The sequence below is a fragment of the Polyergus mexicanus genome, unplaced genomic scaffold, assembly GCF_030449975.1.
Source record: "Polyergus mexicanus isolate NDT 795.1 unplaced genomic scaffold, iyPolMexi1.0 SCAF_3, whole genome shotgun sequence".
Taxonomy (NCBI): domain Eukaryota; kingdom Metazoa; phylum Arthropoda; class Insecta; order Hymenoptera; family Formicidae; genus Polyergus; species Polyergus mexicanus.
In genome coordinates, this window is record NW_027223323.1 from 846,865 (window position 1) to 861,779 (window position 14,915).

The 14,915-nt window shown below is 34.6% G+C and overlaps 4 protein-coding genes across 8 annotated transcripts in view; 2 read left to right on the forward strand and 2 right to left on the reverse strand.

The window, feature by feature from the left end:
* Positions 1–1,417: 1,417 nt before the first annotated feature.
* Positions 1,418–4,777, reverse strand: LOC138945093 (UDP-glucuronosyltransferase 2B19). Of its 2 annotated transcripts, XM_070316314.1 has the most exons (5): positions 4,451–4,777; positions 3,948–4,269; positions 3,406–3,751; positions 3,026–3,281; positions 1,418–2,604 (listed from the first exon to the last, which is right to left on the reverse strand). In XM_070316314.1, the coding sequence occupies exons 1-5, from the start codon at positions 4,452–4,454 to the stop codon at positions 2,096–2,098; spliced, it is 1,437 nt and encodes a 478-aa protein (XP_070172415.1). In that variant the 5' UTR covers positions 4,455–4,777; the 3' UTR covers positions 1,418–2,095. The 2 variants fall into 2 exon arrangements, with proteins under 2 accessions (XP_070172415.1, XP_070172414.1); XM_070316313.1 differs by having other exon boundaries at positions 3,948–4,777.
* Positions 4,778–5,003: 226 nt separating this feature from the next.
* On the forward strand, positions 5,004–7,159 carry Nup62 (Nucleoporin 62kD). Its single transcript, XM_070316315.1, has 5 exons — positions 5,004–5,178; positions 5,297–5,569; positions 5,667–6,048; positions 6,184–6,424; positions 6,636–7,159. Exons 1-5 carry the CDS (start codon positions 5,124–5,126, stop codon positions 6,996–6,998), a joined length of 1,314 nt encoding a protein of 437 aa, XP_070172416.1. The 5' UTR covers positions 5,004–5,123; the 3' UTR covers positions 6,999–7,159.
* On the reverse strand, positions 7,066–8,644 carry Hus1-like (Hus1-like checkpoint clamp component). 4 transcript variants are annotated; one of them, XM_070316320.1, is made up of 4 exons: positions 8,178–8,422; positions 7,640–8,046; positions 7,347–7,556; positions 7,066–7,268 (listed from the first exon to the last, which is right to left on the reverse strand). In XM_070316320.1, the coding sequence occupies exons 1-4, from the start codon at positions 8,227–8,229 to the stop codon at positions 7,191–7,193; spliced, it is 747 nt and encodes a 248-aa protein (XP_070172421.1). In that variant the 5' UTR covers positions 8,230–8,422; the 3' UTR covers positions 7,066–7,190. The 4 variants fall into 4 exon arrangements, with proteins under 4 accessions (XP_070172421.1, XP_070172420.1, XP_070172419.1 ...); XM_070316319.1 differs by lacking the exon at positions 8,178–8,422 and adding an exon at positions 8,587–8,644 and having other exon boundaries at positions 7,066–7,556; XM_070316318.1 differs by lacking the exon at positions 8,178–8,422 and adding an exon at positions 8,581–8,637 and having other exon boundaries at positions 7,066–7,556.
* Positions 8,645–8,889: 245 nt separating this feature from the next.
* Myb (proto-oncogene like protein Myb) overlaps positions 8,890–14,915 on the forward strand; it is a 28,775-nt gene continuing 22,749 nt past the window's right edge. The window contains exon 1 of the mRNA XM_070293594.1: positions 8,890–9,496. Coding sequence (XP_070149695.1) covers positions 9,477–9,496 — 20 coding nt within the window. The 5' untranslated portion in view covers positions 8,890–9,476. The remainder of the gene's footprint in view (positions 9,497–14,915) is intronic.

A 14,915-nucleotide genomic window follows, 5' to 3' on the forward strand; every position in this document is an offset into this window, starting at 1 on the left:
AAGTTGCTGTTGCGTGGCTTATCATGATGGTTTGACTGTCAGGTGCCACGTTACTTACGCGAACATTAATGCATTGAAAGTCAATGTGTTACTTTAATTTACATTTAATCGCGTAATATTATCTCGACTCGGACGTACCACAAAGGAGAGATTTATATATTCCAAGAACACATTAACACGCATGTCACGCATGCTCGCCTTGCATCATCGGAGTCACGTGATCTGACACAATCCGAGTTTTGAAATAATGCAAACGCATTGTATGGCATCAAGTTCTTATCATCCCTCTTTCGACTATTACAAATATATACATAAGTATATATATATATATATATATATTTATTTATTTTATACATCTATATATATCGTGTAATTAATATACGCGTATTCTTTTTAGCAAGAATCGAGTGATAGATGATTTCGTCGAAATTTTATCTAGATTTATCTCTGTGTGACATGTTTACGCATCTCGCAACGCTCCATATCGCGCCTTGATGTGCCAATTTATTGTTTCCATGTATAGCAGGGAAAAAGAGAGCGAGAAAAAGAGCAAGTGAGAGAACATATAAAGCAAAAACTGGTATAGAATGGTACAGGTGATATAGAGATCATGATTACATGAAAATTACTTTTCTCGCGCTCTCGCACACATTAGCGTATGATTGCGTATAGGATTACATGAGTATCCTATTTATTATCGAGGTATAGATTCTTACAGTGTGTCTCACAGATATATACCAATGCTCTCTAATGCATAGAATCTTCATTTTGCTCAAGTACGGAGCAAAGTTTAGGCACGAGAATGAACGATGCGAATCACGAGGGGTGAGATATCTTCTCGAGAGTTCATCGGGCGAAGCAAAAATACACCGTCAAATTTTCGCGTCTTGACTCGCACGAATCGGGAACAATTCTGCCAATGAATGTAAATAGTGTCTCACCGTTTTTTCTAGACTCTACGACCATAATCATCGTTGTATATATACGTAAGCGTTATGTATCGGCTTCGTTTAGAAAGAATTATTGCGTCTTGCGTTCTTCGCGATTCACGAAATATATAAATTATCCGCGACTTTATCTCACTCTGTCACTGTTTTTTATATATTTAATATACATATACATTTTATATATAAATGACTGCTTTATCGTATATGCCGCATTAATTTAAGTCGGCAGTCTAGTCATTTCACAAATTTTCCAACCCATATCAGCCGATATTCATGTTTACAGCGAATGTCACGCGTTTTCTTTGGTCGAACAAATCATAGTTGCATAACGCATCACGCAATTATTATTTCAAAAGATATAGACATTGTTTGACATATTTTTCACATATATTGTTATTATTATTTTATAGTTATTAAAGATTATACAACAATACATTTACGAACACGAATCTGCGTCTCCAACAATTTGCTGAAATAAGTTTACTACATTATCGAAAAGAATGATATATTCAAATACAGTAAAATTGGTGTATTATTTAGTTATGAGGAAATACATGTGTTTAGAATGCATTAGTAAATTTCTATACGTATATAAATCAGATTAATTAGTATATAAAATTTGAAGAAAATTTGATGACAAAAGCAATCGCGTAGTGAGTATTATATCATGTGAATATGAGCTATTAACATACTACTTATTTCGCGATGTTGCATATATCTATTATGGCTTATTTGTTTAGGATACGGCCTTAAGCAATGCGTAGTAGACATCGCGATTCGTCCGTAATATTATAAGAATTTAGCGATAAATGTGAACACGAGGGAATACGCTCATGTCAACGACATACAGAAATCAGTATTGAGAAATTGTGTAATTTATTTTCTTCACGATAATACATCACATTATTATATTCGTAGTTTCCTCAATTGTATTATGAGAAAGTATATTCTCATAATAATGATAGTTATAATAACAACGTCTCTTCGCGCTCTAACTAGTTCGTAAAACTAGTTAGGTAAATCCTAGTTCGTAAAACATTTGTATTCGTATGTACCTGTATTCTACGTGCATTTATATAAATATATATATAAAGAAATGTCCACAAATACATACGTATATCAAATCGAATCTCGACGTAACATCACGCTTATCGCGTGTATCGCCCCTTCGATTTTTGCACTTTGTTAGCCGTAATTAGATATCGCATGACCACCGCGCTGCCCGTGGAGACGATCCCGAAGATTATCCCTACCAGAAGACCGACGAAGAACTGGATATCCTCCGTAAGCGTCTTCGCCTGGTTCTTTGGTTTGTGAAATTTCCTACCGTCATCTTTCGTTCTCGCGACGTAACCCAGCCAATAAACGAGCCTGTCGGAAGCCGGATTGAGTCTATCGCGTATCGCTAAGGAGACTTTTCGCGCGCTCTCACGATAAGCTGCCGTCTCGTGTATTTCGTGCACGTTGTTTGCTATCTCCTCGGCTGAGGCGTAATTGTGCTCCATGGAGCGGGCGAAGCCCAACTCGACCGCGCGAGCGGTATTGCGAGACTCGTGCGTATCCCTCGGCAGACATATCACGGGCGTCCCGTGAAAGGCGGCTTCCAAGAATTCCGTATCGGCACAATGACTCAACACTACTCGGGTTCGGCTGTAACCTGTAACAATGGCGCAACAGCATTAAAGGTGAATGTGCTCGCACACTATTACCGTATTATCCTCGCGCGATTATTCAATTCAATGGTGCTTTGGAGAGATCTCGCATTTCACCAGACATGTATTCTACTAAAGTAAAGTAAACGTCTGGATCCATTATTTCCTTTTACTGTTAATGTTGCTGTGGAAGAGAAATAAAGGTCTCTCCGATAAGAATCTCTTATGTCAAATTTGAGAATTTACTTAATTAAAAAGTTTTATTTGTATTATAGTAACATATATATGCTACAGTTTATAACTTATATAATCAGCGTTTAAATATTAAAATACTTTATTTTATATATCTCTCTCACAAAATTTTTCTCAAATTCTTGTGAAAAAAGATATTTATTTTTTATCAATATATAAATAATTATATCTTACCTATAAGGTCTTGTCGATCAATATCTTCGCGTATAAAAAGATTTTCCGGTAGAACAACATTTGTATAGCCTTTGTTCATTCTCCACACAATAGCTTGACCTTCTCTACCTTGAGGCAATTTTTTTGCTAATTCTTGTATCAATGTCTCGTAATTTTCGTCTAATAGAGCAACAATGGTACCCAGTCTATGTTCTACCAATGATTTTTGTAAATCCCCGGATAAGGGATGTGCGCCTCTGCAATGATGACAGCCTACCTGTTTAAAACAATTTTAAACAGATATTAAATTATTATAATTTTGAAACAGTCTGCAAATATACAAATTGAAATATTTAAAGTAACACAATAAGAAAATAAAGAACAATGTGCAAATTACAAACCTCCACAAGTAGTTGTGTCAAAAATGCAAAATTGGAACGCAACACTGTATCAGCTCCCCAAAGTACTAGACGAACATCAGAATAAAGATGAACCAAATCGAAATTAACATCTGATAAGTACTTGGTTGCTAATTTCAAAGTGGGAGTTAGATAGCCATTTTTAGCAGTAGAGAATATAGATCTTCCTGCAAAACTTGTTGAGAGTCTAGACCAAAATCCGCCACTATGTATCGGCAGAGCAACTCCAGTACATTTAAATGCATATAGTTCTTCATCTGGATTCGTTATCCAAATTACTGGAATGGATCCGATATGTTTGACAAATGGAAGTAAGCAGCCATCATGTCTAAAAAATAATGAAAAAATATACATAATATATATGCAAGGATACAGAAAAAAACTATTAATAATTATATATTACCAAATGTTAATATTCGATTGCATTAATAATGCATTCATTTCATACATACACATACATATATATAGAATGGTAGAATTATAAAACTGAAAATTAAATTCGAAAATTCTTAAAATCGATATACCTTAATGCTGGAAATATGGTGAATGTAGGCTGAAATTCTTGTATCTTTTTTAATATCTCTTCATCCCTGAAGAGACTATTGCAGGCTTCTAATGCGCGTGTATCAACAGATACAGATTTATCAATATCAACATTCAATTGCAACACTTCAACATCAACTATATTATTATAAAGATCATTAGCAGCATAAGACGGTATTATCAATGTCGCATAGATCCCTTGATCCGATAAAGTATTGGCAAGTAACGATAAATCATACACGCTCTCAAACGCAACTATTAGAGCTGATAGAGGAGGTGCTGTCAGCGTCGAGCTGCATGCAACTCGAAATAAACAAAAACATACATATAAACTAATTAAAGCCAACATGATAAAACTGTGTACAAATTATATTTATATAAAACAACGTATATAACTTTTTTTAAACAAAATTTTTCACACAGGCAACGCAAACTTTAATGTAAAATTTATCATAATCTTCACAGAATATTTTTCGAAACACACTCATTTAATTTCCGATCAAATCGGAGTTAACTCCAGATATTTCGACGCTATTAGAGTCGAAAAACTGTTCCACGCTATTTCTAACGCTAGCACAGCACAGGGTCGCGTATGAATAATTCTCATCTGAACGCAGAACGTCTGGGAGGCGAACGATGACAGCGTGAGGCTCCAACTCGTCTCTCTCGTGTGATGTAAGTGTATCAGCTGGCACGCATGCCGGCTCCCCCGCCGGGAACCGGGAAGCGGGAGAATTTATTTTACCACAACATCAATTCTGATACATATATCATTTTGATTATTATACCACGTGATAATTCAATCATAAATGTATATATATAGACTATAGACTGAGCATTTGCTATAAACATATATTTATCTCTAGCATAGGATGATCAGAGGAGTAAAAATTTTCTTGTCGACGGGATTGGTCGTTATCCGCAAGAGGCCGTTATCGGATTGGTCGTCGCTTTATTTTTTCCCATTCTGGCAAATCTAACATATACTATGAAACGGTACAAGGTATGCCTATCTACCTTTATGTATGCTATGCTTACAATAGTCGTTTTTAACCTCGTAGTATAGTGCGTCTTAGAAAGAAAAATCCGTAAAGAAGAGATAACTGCTATTTCTCTCTTAAATTAGCTGAACACGTAGTGCGTCAAGGGTATAAACGATGAGTACACCTCAAAACACCGGATTGTCCTTTGGGACTCCAAAATCTACAGCAGGTATAGCACGTGTTTTGATAAAAAGCGAATAAAATATTTCCTTGTGTCTTTCCCGTTTCTTTTTGAATTCGGATAGAAGATCAACATTTTGACACGTTAATGTTTGTATTTCTATCAGGAATTACTGGTTTGGCTTTTGGCACTCCAAATACTATGGTTCCTGGTACTGGCTTTGGCCTCGGTAGTGGTATAACTGCAACAACAACATCCATATCTACAGTCTCTAGCCTGCCAAGTTTTACAAATCTGACGAGCAGTACGATGCCTATATCCGCATCGTCAGGACTCTCCTTTGATGCTGCAAAAACATCCACAACTGCAGCTACAGGATTTTCTCTTGCAACGACTACAACAGGAGGTCTCAGTTTTGGAGCATCAAAACCTATGACAGGTATTTTTTGGTGCAATATAAAAAATTTCCTTGTTTTATTCAGTCTTTTTATAAGATGTAAGAAAGATATTATAACATGTATATATTATATTTATAGGATCAACTGGTTTGACTTTTGGCGCTCCGAATGCTATGCCTACTGGAACTGGATTTGGTCTTAGCAACACAATTGCGACAACAACATCTACGGCAGCAAATGTTCCAAATTTTAATCTCCCTAGCAATCCTAGCTCCGTAGCTACAGTTCCATCTATAGCACCAGGACTTACATTTGATGCCTCAAAAACAGGCTACAGTAGTACCACAACTGCAACTACAGGATTTTCTCTTGCGACAACCACAGCGTCAGGATTTAGTTTTGGAGTTGGAACATCAACAACAAGTTCCACAGGATTTCCTTTGAGCAAAACAACTTCAGCTGCTATTTCAACGAGTCTAACAGCACCCTCTACGCATACTTCTTTAGGTACCGCCACTACGTAAGTAGCTCTATTAGTAATCATGAAATCTTTGTTCATCAAATCAATAACAATCAATTTATGCGCTTACTAAACGACAAAATAAATTCAATTGTTCAATTTATTAAGCTTCTAAAATTCCTTATTTTATTGCAGTGTTAGTTCTGTAACTGGTATTCCATCAGGAGCAATTAATTTCTGTCAGCTTGAAGAATCGATTAATAAGTGGACCTTAGATTTGGAAGAGCAAGAGAAGGTATTTGTGAATCAAGCAACACAAATCAATACTTGGGATAAATTGTTAATAACAAATGGGGAGAAGATAGTGACATTGAATCAAGAGGTTGAAAGAGTGAAAATTGAGCAGCAACAATTGGAACATGAACTGGATTATGTCGTAAGTAACATATATTTGCAGCATGTAAATCTACAAAGTTTTTAAATATATAACATTTAATATATATATATATATATATATATATATATATATATATATATATATATACATATATCTAAAGTTTAAATTAAAGATAATAAATTAAAATTAAAGTGAAATTATATTGAATTTTAATTAAACTAAAGCAAACAATATATGTATATTCTCTCAGGTTGGACAACAGAAAGAGTTACAAGAATGTTTAGTACCATTAGAAAAAGAATTAGCATCTCTTTCTATTTCGGATTCCGATCGAGAATATACTTATCGTTTATCAGAGAATCTCGATACACAATTAAAACGTATGTCAGAGGATTTAAAGGAAATAATAGAACACTTAAATGAAGCTAACCGCGCTCAGGATTCCAGTGATCCTATTGTTCAAATTGGCAAAATTTTGAATGCACATATGAACAGTTTACAATGGCTAGATCAGCAAACGGCTTTGTTGAGCCAGAAAATACAACATATTGATCAGATGCATCAGAGTTTTAGACAAGAAAGTGAACAGAACTTACATTTAGCATACAATTAGTTAACTTATTTTAAACTTATAAAAATTATTTTTTTGAAATTAACATACCGTGTTATCCCATTTATCGGGGAGTGAAGAGTGTGAGTGAATATGATATAAATGTATTGAGCGTAAGAATGAACAAAAAAATTGGAAAATATATATTTTGCATTTCAATATTATTAATACAGATTTAAGTTCTTTTCATTTTATTCAGGAGACAATGGCTGGTATAAAATAGTGCATTTGAATATATTCTCCTACATCTAAAGTCAGTTTTACCATCTTCTCCTGTAATAAATTACATTTGACACTATCTGGATGGAGAATGTCCCAACCCAAGAACATTGCGAATTTCTTTATGCTTACAGTCGCAGAGATATCAATAGATTCCTGTTCTTCTCTGCTTTCCCAAACTTGCAATCCTTTAAAGTGAGTGGACACAGTAGCATAGTCCATTTCAATTTTTAATATAATTGTACCACATTTATTGGCACTTATTATGAGTTGCGAACTCATATTTTTCATTCTATCTATAATACATCGTAGGTACTTCAAGTGTGGTATTTCTAACGATATCTAAAATAAAACTTTTTATTTTTATTACATTGATTAGATATACATACATATATTTATAGAATATATCATATTATTATACTCACATCAAATTCGGGAATATCTGGCATCTTATGTTCTAGCCATTCTTTACGTGGTACAAGCCTCACTGGCACATCATGTATACATTGTCGTGAGTCAATAGACAAGGAAGATAAGTCAATATCAAATGTGAGACAAGGTTGCCGCTTGTTTGTCAATTTAATTTTAACACTCTTTGCCATTACCCTTAGACTATTTAAGCTTCTGGCAAACATGGAAGCATCAAACTCTAAATAAATTTCATTTTCCTGCTCCGACACTCCGCTCATAATGTATTCCGTAAAAAGATATTGTGGAGAGAGTACAGCCCAAAGCACAGGTATTCGCTCGTCGCCGATATTAAAGCATAATTCGTCTGGTGTCAGTCGTAGAACGCAGTATTTCGCCATTCGGGATATGGTGTTAACAATACCTAGAAAAAAAAGAGATATTTATGATTAATAAAGAACAATTGCGTCTAGTAAAAACGAAAACTTGTGAGATTTGAGATCTACTTTTAATAACATTTTTAATAAGGTTAGAAATACGAAAATATGATTTTACTCGTAAAATCCCGCATGATATTCTGATCCATCATTCTGCATCTGAATTTCATTTTTAATTAAATCATATATTTATTGCTGACACTTATTGCAAATATTAATAAACTGATAAACGGAATATGAAATTGGCGCGAAAATCTTATCGGTTACGCATGTCAGTATTGGTGATCTGAGATTTGTGTGTCAGTTTTATTTTCTATATCATATTTTTTATTATTCTCCTTCTTGAAAGAATAATAGGCGCATAATTTCTTTTATTATAAATACAAATAGTACAGAAAGAGTGAAGTCAAGACAAATTTTTTTTTTTAATCTTTTAATTTATTTCGATCTTAATTTTAATTTAATATTCGGATGAAAAATTTATATCCGATAAAATATATTTATATTTCACATCAACCGACATTAACTTTGACATTATTTGTAGTTATATTCCGGATATAAATTGCAGAGCTTCTCTCATGTTTGACCAATCAGGATAAAAAAATTTCTTCGTCTTCATTAGTCAAAAGTTACTCCACCCGATGAGTAGATTTTCGAACGCACTTGACTCAGTTGCATTTCTAGTAATTTATTGGCTCGCATTTTACAATCGCAACGTGTGCCACGAGTCTTTAGTTTGACAATTCGTGTGCGCAACTACGTTCGCGCAAGTACGCGCTGTTCGTGTGTAGTAGATACTTGTTATTTCTAGAAATTCTCCGCTCTTTCAGTTCGGATACAAATATCATTTGTGATGTACGGAGTTCCATTTATAGAGCTAAATAACGATCCCACGAAAAACAATGGAATGTTCATTTCTTTCTATCTGCAGTGTTAATTGTGTTAGGAGTAAAATATTGAAAAAAATGGTGATTCTTCGTCGTGTCGATAACGTAGCGATTCATGGAGTCTAATTTCAAGTATCGTCGATAATGCAGGAGAATAACACATCGTCACAGGAAGTTACCCCGCGCGTCACGCGAGATAAATGATGTCGCGACGTCGCGGGGAGTGAAGACACTCGCAAAAACCCCGTCTGTCAAACTTGTCAAGATTGACGCGATCGTCAACGAGATACTATCGATCGGACGAGTCCGCAGTGGATAAGTGAATGCGATCGGTGATTCGCGACAGATTCGTGACAGCGTCGTAAGAGACTGACAAAGTTTTCCCGCTTGAGAATAGCAAAGTTCGCGTTGTTCGAGGGTGTATGACCGGCCATATTGTTTAAATTGCTAAGGGTCCACCGTTCTCACATAAGTTACGTATCCAGTACGGATTTTGTCCTTCACCCCGCAACAATGCGACATTGAACAATATGTATCTTGATATAAAAAGGTGAGTCTGTGTTGTTTTTCTGTCGTAAAAGACTCGCATTTCCGATTTCCGAAACTATTGAGGTTGCTTGTTTTGATACACATCTCTCTCTCTCTCTCTCTCTCTCTCTCTCTCTCTCTTTCTTTTTTCACACTTTGTGTATTTAAAATTTTATAAATCTATATTTTTCGACTTTGGAGAGAGAAGAGAAGGAAAAAGATACAGATAAGTATGGAGAACGCAACTGAAATGAACAGCTTGGCTGTGCTTCTTATGTTAGCCTTTTTCCAAAACGCAATATTTTGGCGGGAAAGAGAAAGAGTAGGAAAGCGCAGTCGGACAAACTCGCGCGTCATGTGACGAATATTTGTTTTTTAGCTGTGCAATGTTTCAATATCATAAGACATACGAAGATCTATGCAAGTTTGCATTTCGGAACGTTATGCTAATTCGATAGTATGCATACAAGTTTCGTGTCGGAGAATGTTATGCTAATTTGATATTATCTTCCGGATAGCCGAAAGACTCACGAGATGCATCTTTGAAGATTTCTATGGATCTATAATCTTTTCGCATCTGCGTAATGCGCATAATTTTAGTTTTATTATTTTATTTTATATTAATTACGTACACATACACACACACACACACACACACACACACACACACACACACACACATGTACATGTTATATAATGTAATACGAAAAATTGGGAACAACAATGACATTACTGTTTTGAGGTGAACTCGGCGCCGTTTGTCAATATGTTACAAGTTTATTTGTTATCGATTTAGTGTATTGATATATCATTGTTATGTGTCATTTGTCCTCCAGTCAAATAATTTTTTTATATTATTAAGATATATTCAATTTCTATATAGAATATTTCAGAGAGTGTGCATAACATTTGATATTGTTTTGACGTCTGTTCTTTTTTTTATATTTTATATTTGCTTCTATTTTTATGTGTTTATAGTTTATATATATATGAGGTATTAAATAATTTTTTTCATTTATAGAGCGAATCTTGACAAAAGTCACGTATTCGTATTCGGATGAATATATTATATATATATATATATATATATATATATATATATATATATATATATATATATAAATTGATTGCATTATTAGGAAAGTTTTTTTTTTTTTTTTTTAATTAAAACTTTCTTATATATACATAATTTTTATAATAATAATAATAATATATATAACACTGATAATTTTTATTTCTATACATATCTTTATGAATTTTATTACGTAAGATTTTATATCACACGTTTTTTTTTAATTTATTTATTATATTACATATTTTGATTTTTCGCTCATGTAAAACTGTAATGTTTCCGGTTACACTTGTTCTTTGTTTGATGACATTTGTTTTTTTTTTTTTTTTTTTTTTTTTTTCGTTACTTTCCTGTTCGTATCGATATTGTCTTTCTCATTTTTATATCCAATAACCGAGAGAGGTATAGAATAACTCGTAAAAGGGTCACAATCTTTTTTTCGGGACAAAATATTTCATGAAAATATTACAGCTAGGAAGTCGAAAAGAGAATATATAAAAATGTTAATGAAAATTCTTAAATTTATTGTTATGTATAAGAATGTTGATGAAAATTCTTAAATTTATTTGCATAAATTTTGCATATTAAAAATTTTTTAATTTATAATATTTTAACAAAAAGATATTAACTTTTGAAATATTCTTTTCATATGTGAAATTCTCTGATGTGAGAAATCGTATCATTTTTTTTTTTTTTTTTTTTTTTTAAACATTTTTGATACAGAAAAATTCTTCCCCTTTTTCGTATCTCTTTCTTTCCCTCTCAATCATAATCTCTTGTCAACCAACAATTTTTGACATTATGTACAATTGCACTTGAACATTTTCAAGATAGATTTACAAAAAGATACAGGTTTCGTCAACTCAGATACAATTACTAGGGGCGTAATTACTGTATATGCGTCTCTTTTGCAATGCGCTTTTATTTCTATCGTGCGCGAATAGTCAGTCACAGTCAATCACGCGTGCGTATCCCGGGACACCCGACTAACCAGACGATTTTTTTTTTTTTCCGTATCCCGGAACGCTATACGCTTCCACTTATCAATATTAAATTGCTCGTTGGGAGAGATAAAGTGACGTCAACCCGCGGGTTCTCCAATGCCCCGCATGGCAACTGCCAGACGAGGACAAACACAGCACGCGTGCATCGCCTGCTGGTCTCTCGTCGTAGACGCGAACACGCCCCTGTATGCTTGTCGTCCTGTCGTCGTGCCCTCCTGCACCTCCCACGTCTCTCTCCTCCTTTCTCTCCGTTTGCTTTGATCGTCCCCTGTTCACGCGTTTCGCGCTCAACTCGCCATTATTTGCATATTGATATGATTCGAAAATTGTGCTCTTTAATCTTGCTGTTCTGTTCGTTCGTTTCCGGTACACATATACATTCGAGTTTTTTAAATAGTTTGCTTCTATATTTTAGTCTTCTATATCATTTCGTGATTTCAATTATATATATTTATTTATGCAAATATTCATTTCAATTTATTTACGCAAATATTTATTTAAAAATAAAAATAAAAAATTTATCAGATAATGAAATTTACGAATGTTAGAAGCAATATCTATAGATTTAATAATCATGTTTAGAAATTAAAAAGTAACTAAACCTGAGTGGAATATCTTTAAAAAACATTCTTTTTTTCTAATTTTTATAATCTATAAAGATCTTAAATTAATACTAGAATAATTATTAATTAATTTAATGTTTCGGCGTTGGATTTAAAAAGTTTAAAGGATAAATTTATTATCACATTAAAATCATATCAATCGCAATAAATTTCTTATTAAAAAATGAGTTAATCGTTAATAAGTCAGTCAAAAAATTTTGCACATTTTGAGTGTTCTTTATCGGAGATTCGCACACAGTGTACAGAGATGCTCTCGGGGCTAGGTGACCCCGGTGTCGTCGGCGACGCCGGCGGTCATCTCGCGCTCGCGCACGTGGAAACAAACGGGAGACAGCTGTCCCCCCGTTCATAGGAACAGAGGCGAACGAGCGTGGCGACGAACCCTCCCGGTTTCGTCGCGGCCCCATCTCTTTCATCCGTCGTGGATGCGCCGCTATTCAGCGCATAGCGGCGACTCGAAAGCGTGTAAGGATAGGATCGACACCCGGAGCATGTGGCTCTTTAAGTTTATACGCCGGGACCTATATATACATATATATATATATATTTTAATGTCCGATTTCTAATCAATAGAATCAGTCATAATTTTAATTTCAATAAATAAATACCAAGAAATTAAAAGAGTTGGATAAATTTATGTATGTATGTGATCTATAAAAATCAGAAAAATTATAAAAAAATAGGAAAACTGTAATATTAGCGAGCATAGTGTGTCGCGAGAATAATATAGCGTTACATTGATCCTCTATCATTATTTGGTATCTAACTATGTTTATGTATTTTGTTATAATATCCAAAAAAAGATTGAACAAAATATTTATATACTTGACATTGCTGATATATATTTGGGGATGATGAAATCTTTCCGCTATAAATTACGGTAGTAATAAAATTTGCCGGTAAAGAATATGTTAGTCCCAGAAACTTCTTCCTGTAAAGGATCGTTCGCATTTATTATTTCGAAAATAAAATTTCTCCAAAAATACTATAAAAATATTATTCCTTCCTCGAATGCTGTAAATTTCACGCTTTTACTGGTAGAGTCCTGTTTCAATACTTTGCGCTTTACCACCCCAGTAATAAATTTTCACGAAGAGAAGGCAGGCTATAAAAAAAGATATATATTAGAAAATTTTCTAGAGTATACATAATGATTATCTGAAAAAGAATTACATACATGTAGCGAAAAATAATATATACGAATATTTCACTCTTATTCGATATATTTTAATATTTCTGACATATTATTGTATATAATTCTCTCTCTCTCTCTCTTTCTCTCAATTAAATACAAAACCACTCTCGAATATTCAACAAGTGCAATAATCATGCGACAAATTTAAAAAAATACCAGATGTACAAAATCTGACGCATTAAGTCTTCATGTCCCGAAAAATCTCTTAAAAAGAATACAAGGGGATTCGCAAAACGCACGATTTGTCGCGCGTGACAATGCCGGATAATTGTCCGTTATTTGCAAAAGTTTTTCTCGGTATATTTTTTTATCGAGCAAGAGTGGCCGCTGGGGCGGTTCTCATATGAGTAGTTTGAGCCGGACCTCCACGATTGGGCGGCACTCTTCTTTTTATCCGAAATGAGAACCCGGAAGGCGCTGGCCTCGTGTGCTCCGGCGAGAAAAACCTGTCTGCATCACGAAACGACCTGCATCCAACAGCATCCAATCCACCGAAGTATCACCGCCTGTACCTGTGCATGTATCTTCTTCGTCACTCTTTTCCTCTGGCGTCTTCTCGCGACGTCTTATTCCGTCTCATTCCATCGTGTTTCTTCCTCGAATCGGCTGCGAAGAATATTACCAATCGTCCGGACGCGCTTCTTTCTCGCGGTTTCGTCTCGGTACATCGTGCAGGAAGTCCTTTCTTCCAGATTTTGCATATTCTTTCAACTTCGACATATGCCGCTCTCCGAGACGAGTCACGCAACGTTGCCTCTTCCGCGCCCTGTATCTCTTTCACAGCTTTCAGATTTCTTCTGGCTATTATTAAAGGGAGTGCATGAGAATTTTAATATATTTAAAAAAAGAAATTAATGGAGAACAAGATATTTTTCTGGTCGCTATACATCTCGTACTTCAATGTATATCGAAACTTTCTTGCGAGATCAACAAGTTATGCTACATGATTATAATATTCCCATCGCTGTTATAGATAAGGAAAAGAGATCGCGAAGAAAAAAAAAATTAATTTTCTTCCTAATCTAAATATAATTTAATGTTTAAAAGATGGAAATTTGGAACTCGCCGAAATTCTGTCATGTTTTCATCATCGATGTTCTTGGAAGTGTGACCTGTAGAAGGATCCGTAATGATTTGCGCTATCGGTTAGCAATTCCTTTGCCGCGGTTCATCAAGGATTCGATCGGTTCTCAGAACAACGACGTGATACCGCCGAGACCTTGCGGCTTATTCCGGAGTCCCGCAGCCCTTCCTCTCATTTCCTCGTCTTTCTCACGTTCCTCTTCCTTGTCAGCCTCGCCGCAACCTCCTCCTCCTCCGCATCTTACTTTTCTTCGCATCTTCTCTTTCTTCCAGTCCTACTTCTTCTCATCTTTCTCCTCTTCACTTATTTTTCTCGCTGTACCTCCTGGCGGGTTAAGTGACTTAAAGTCTCATTCACATTATATTTAAATTACATATAAAATTTAGAAAACAAACATTTTAACGTCGAAACATTAGATAGATACAATCTTTCGTTGTTTGTCATCAATTCATATTAATTTACA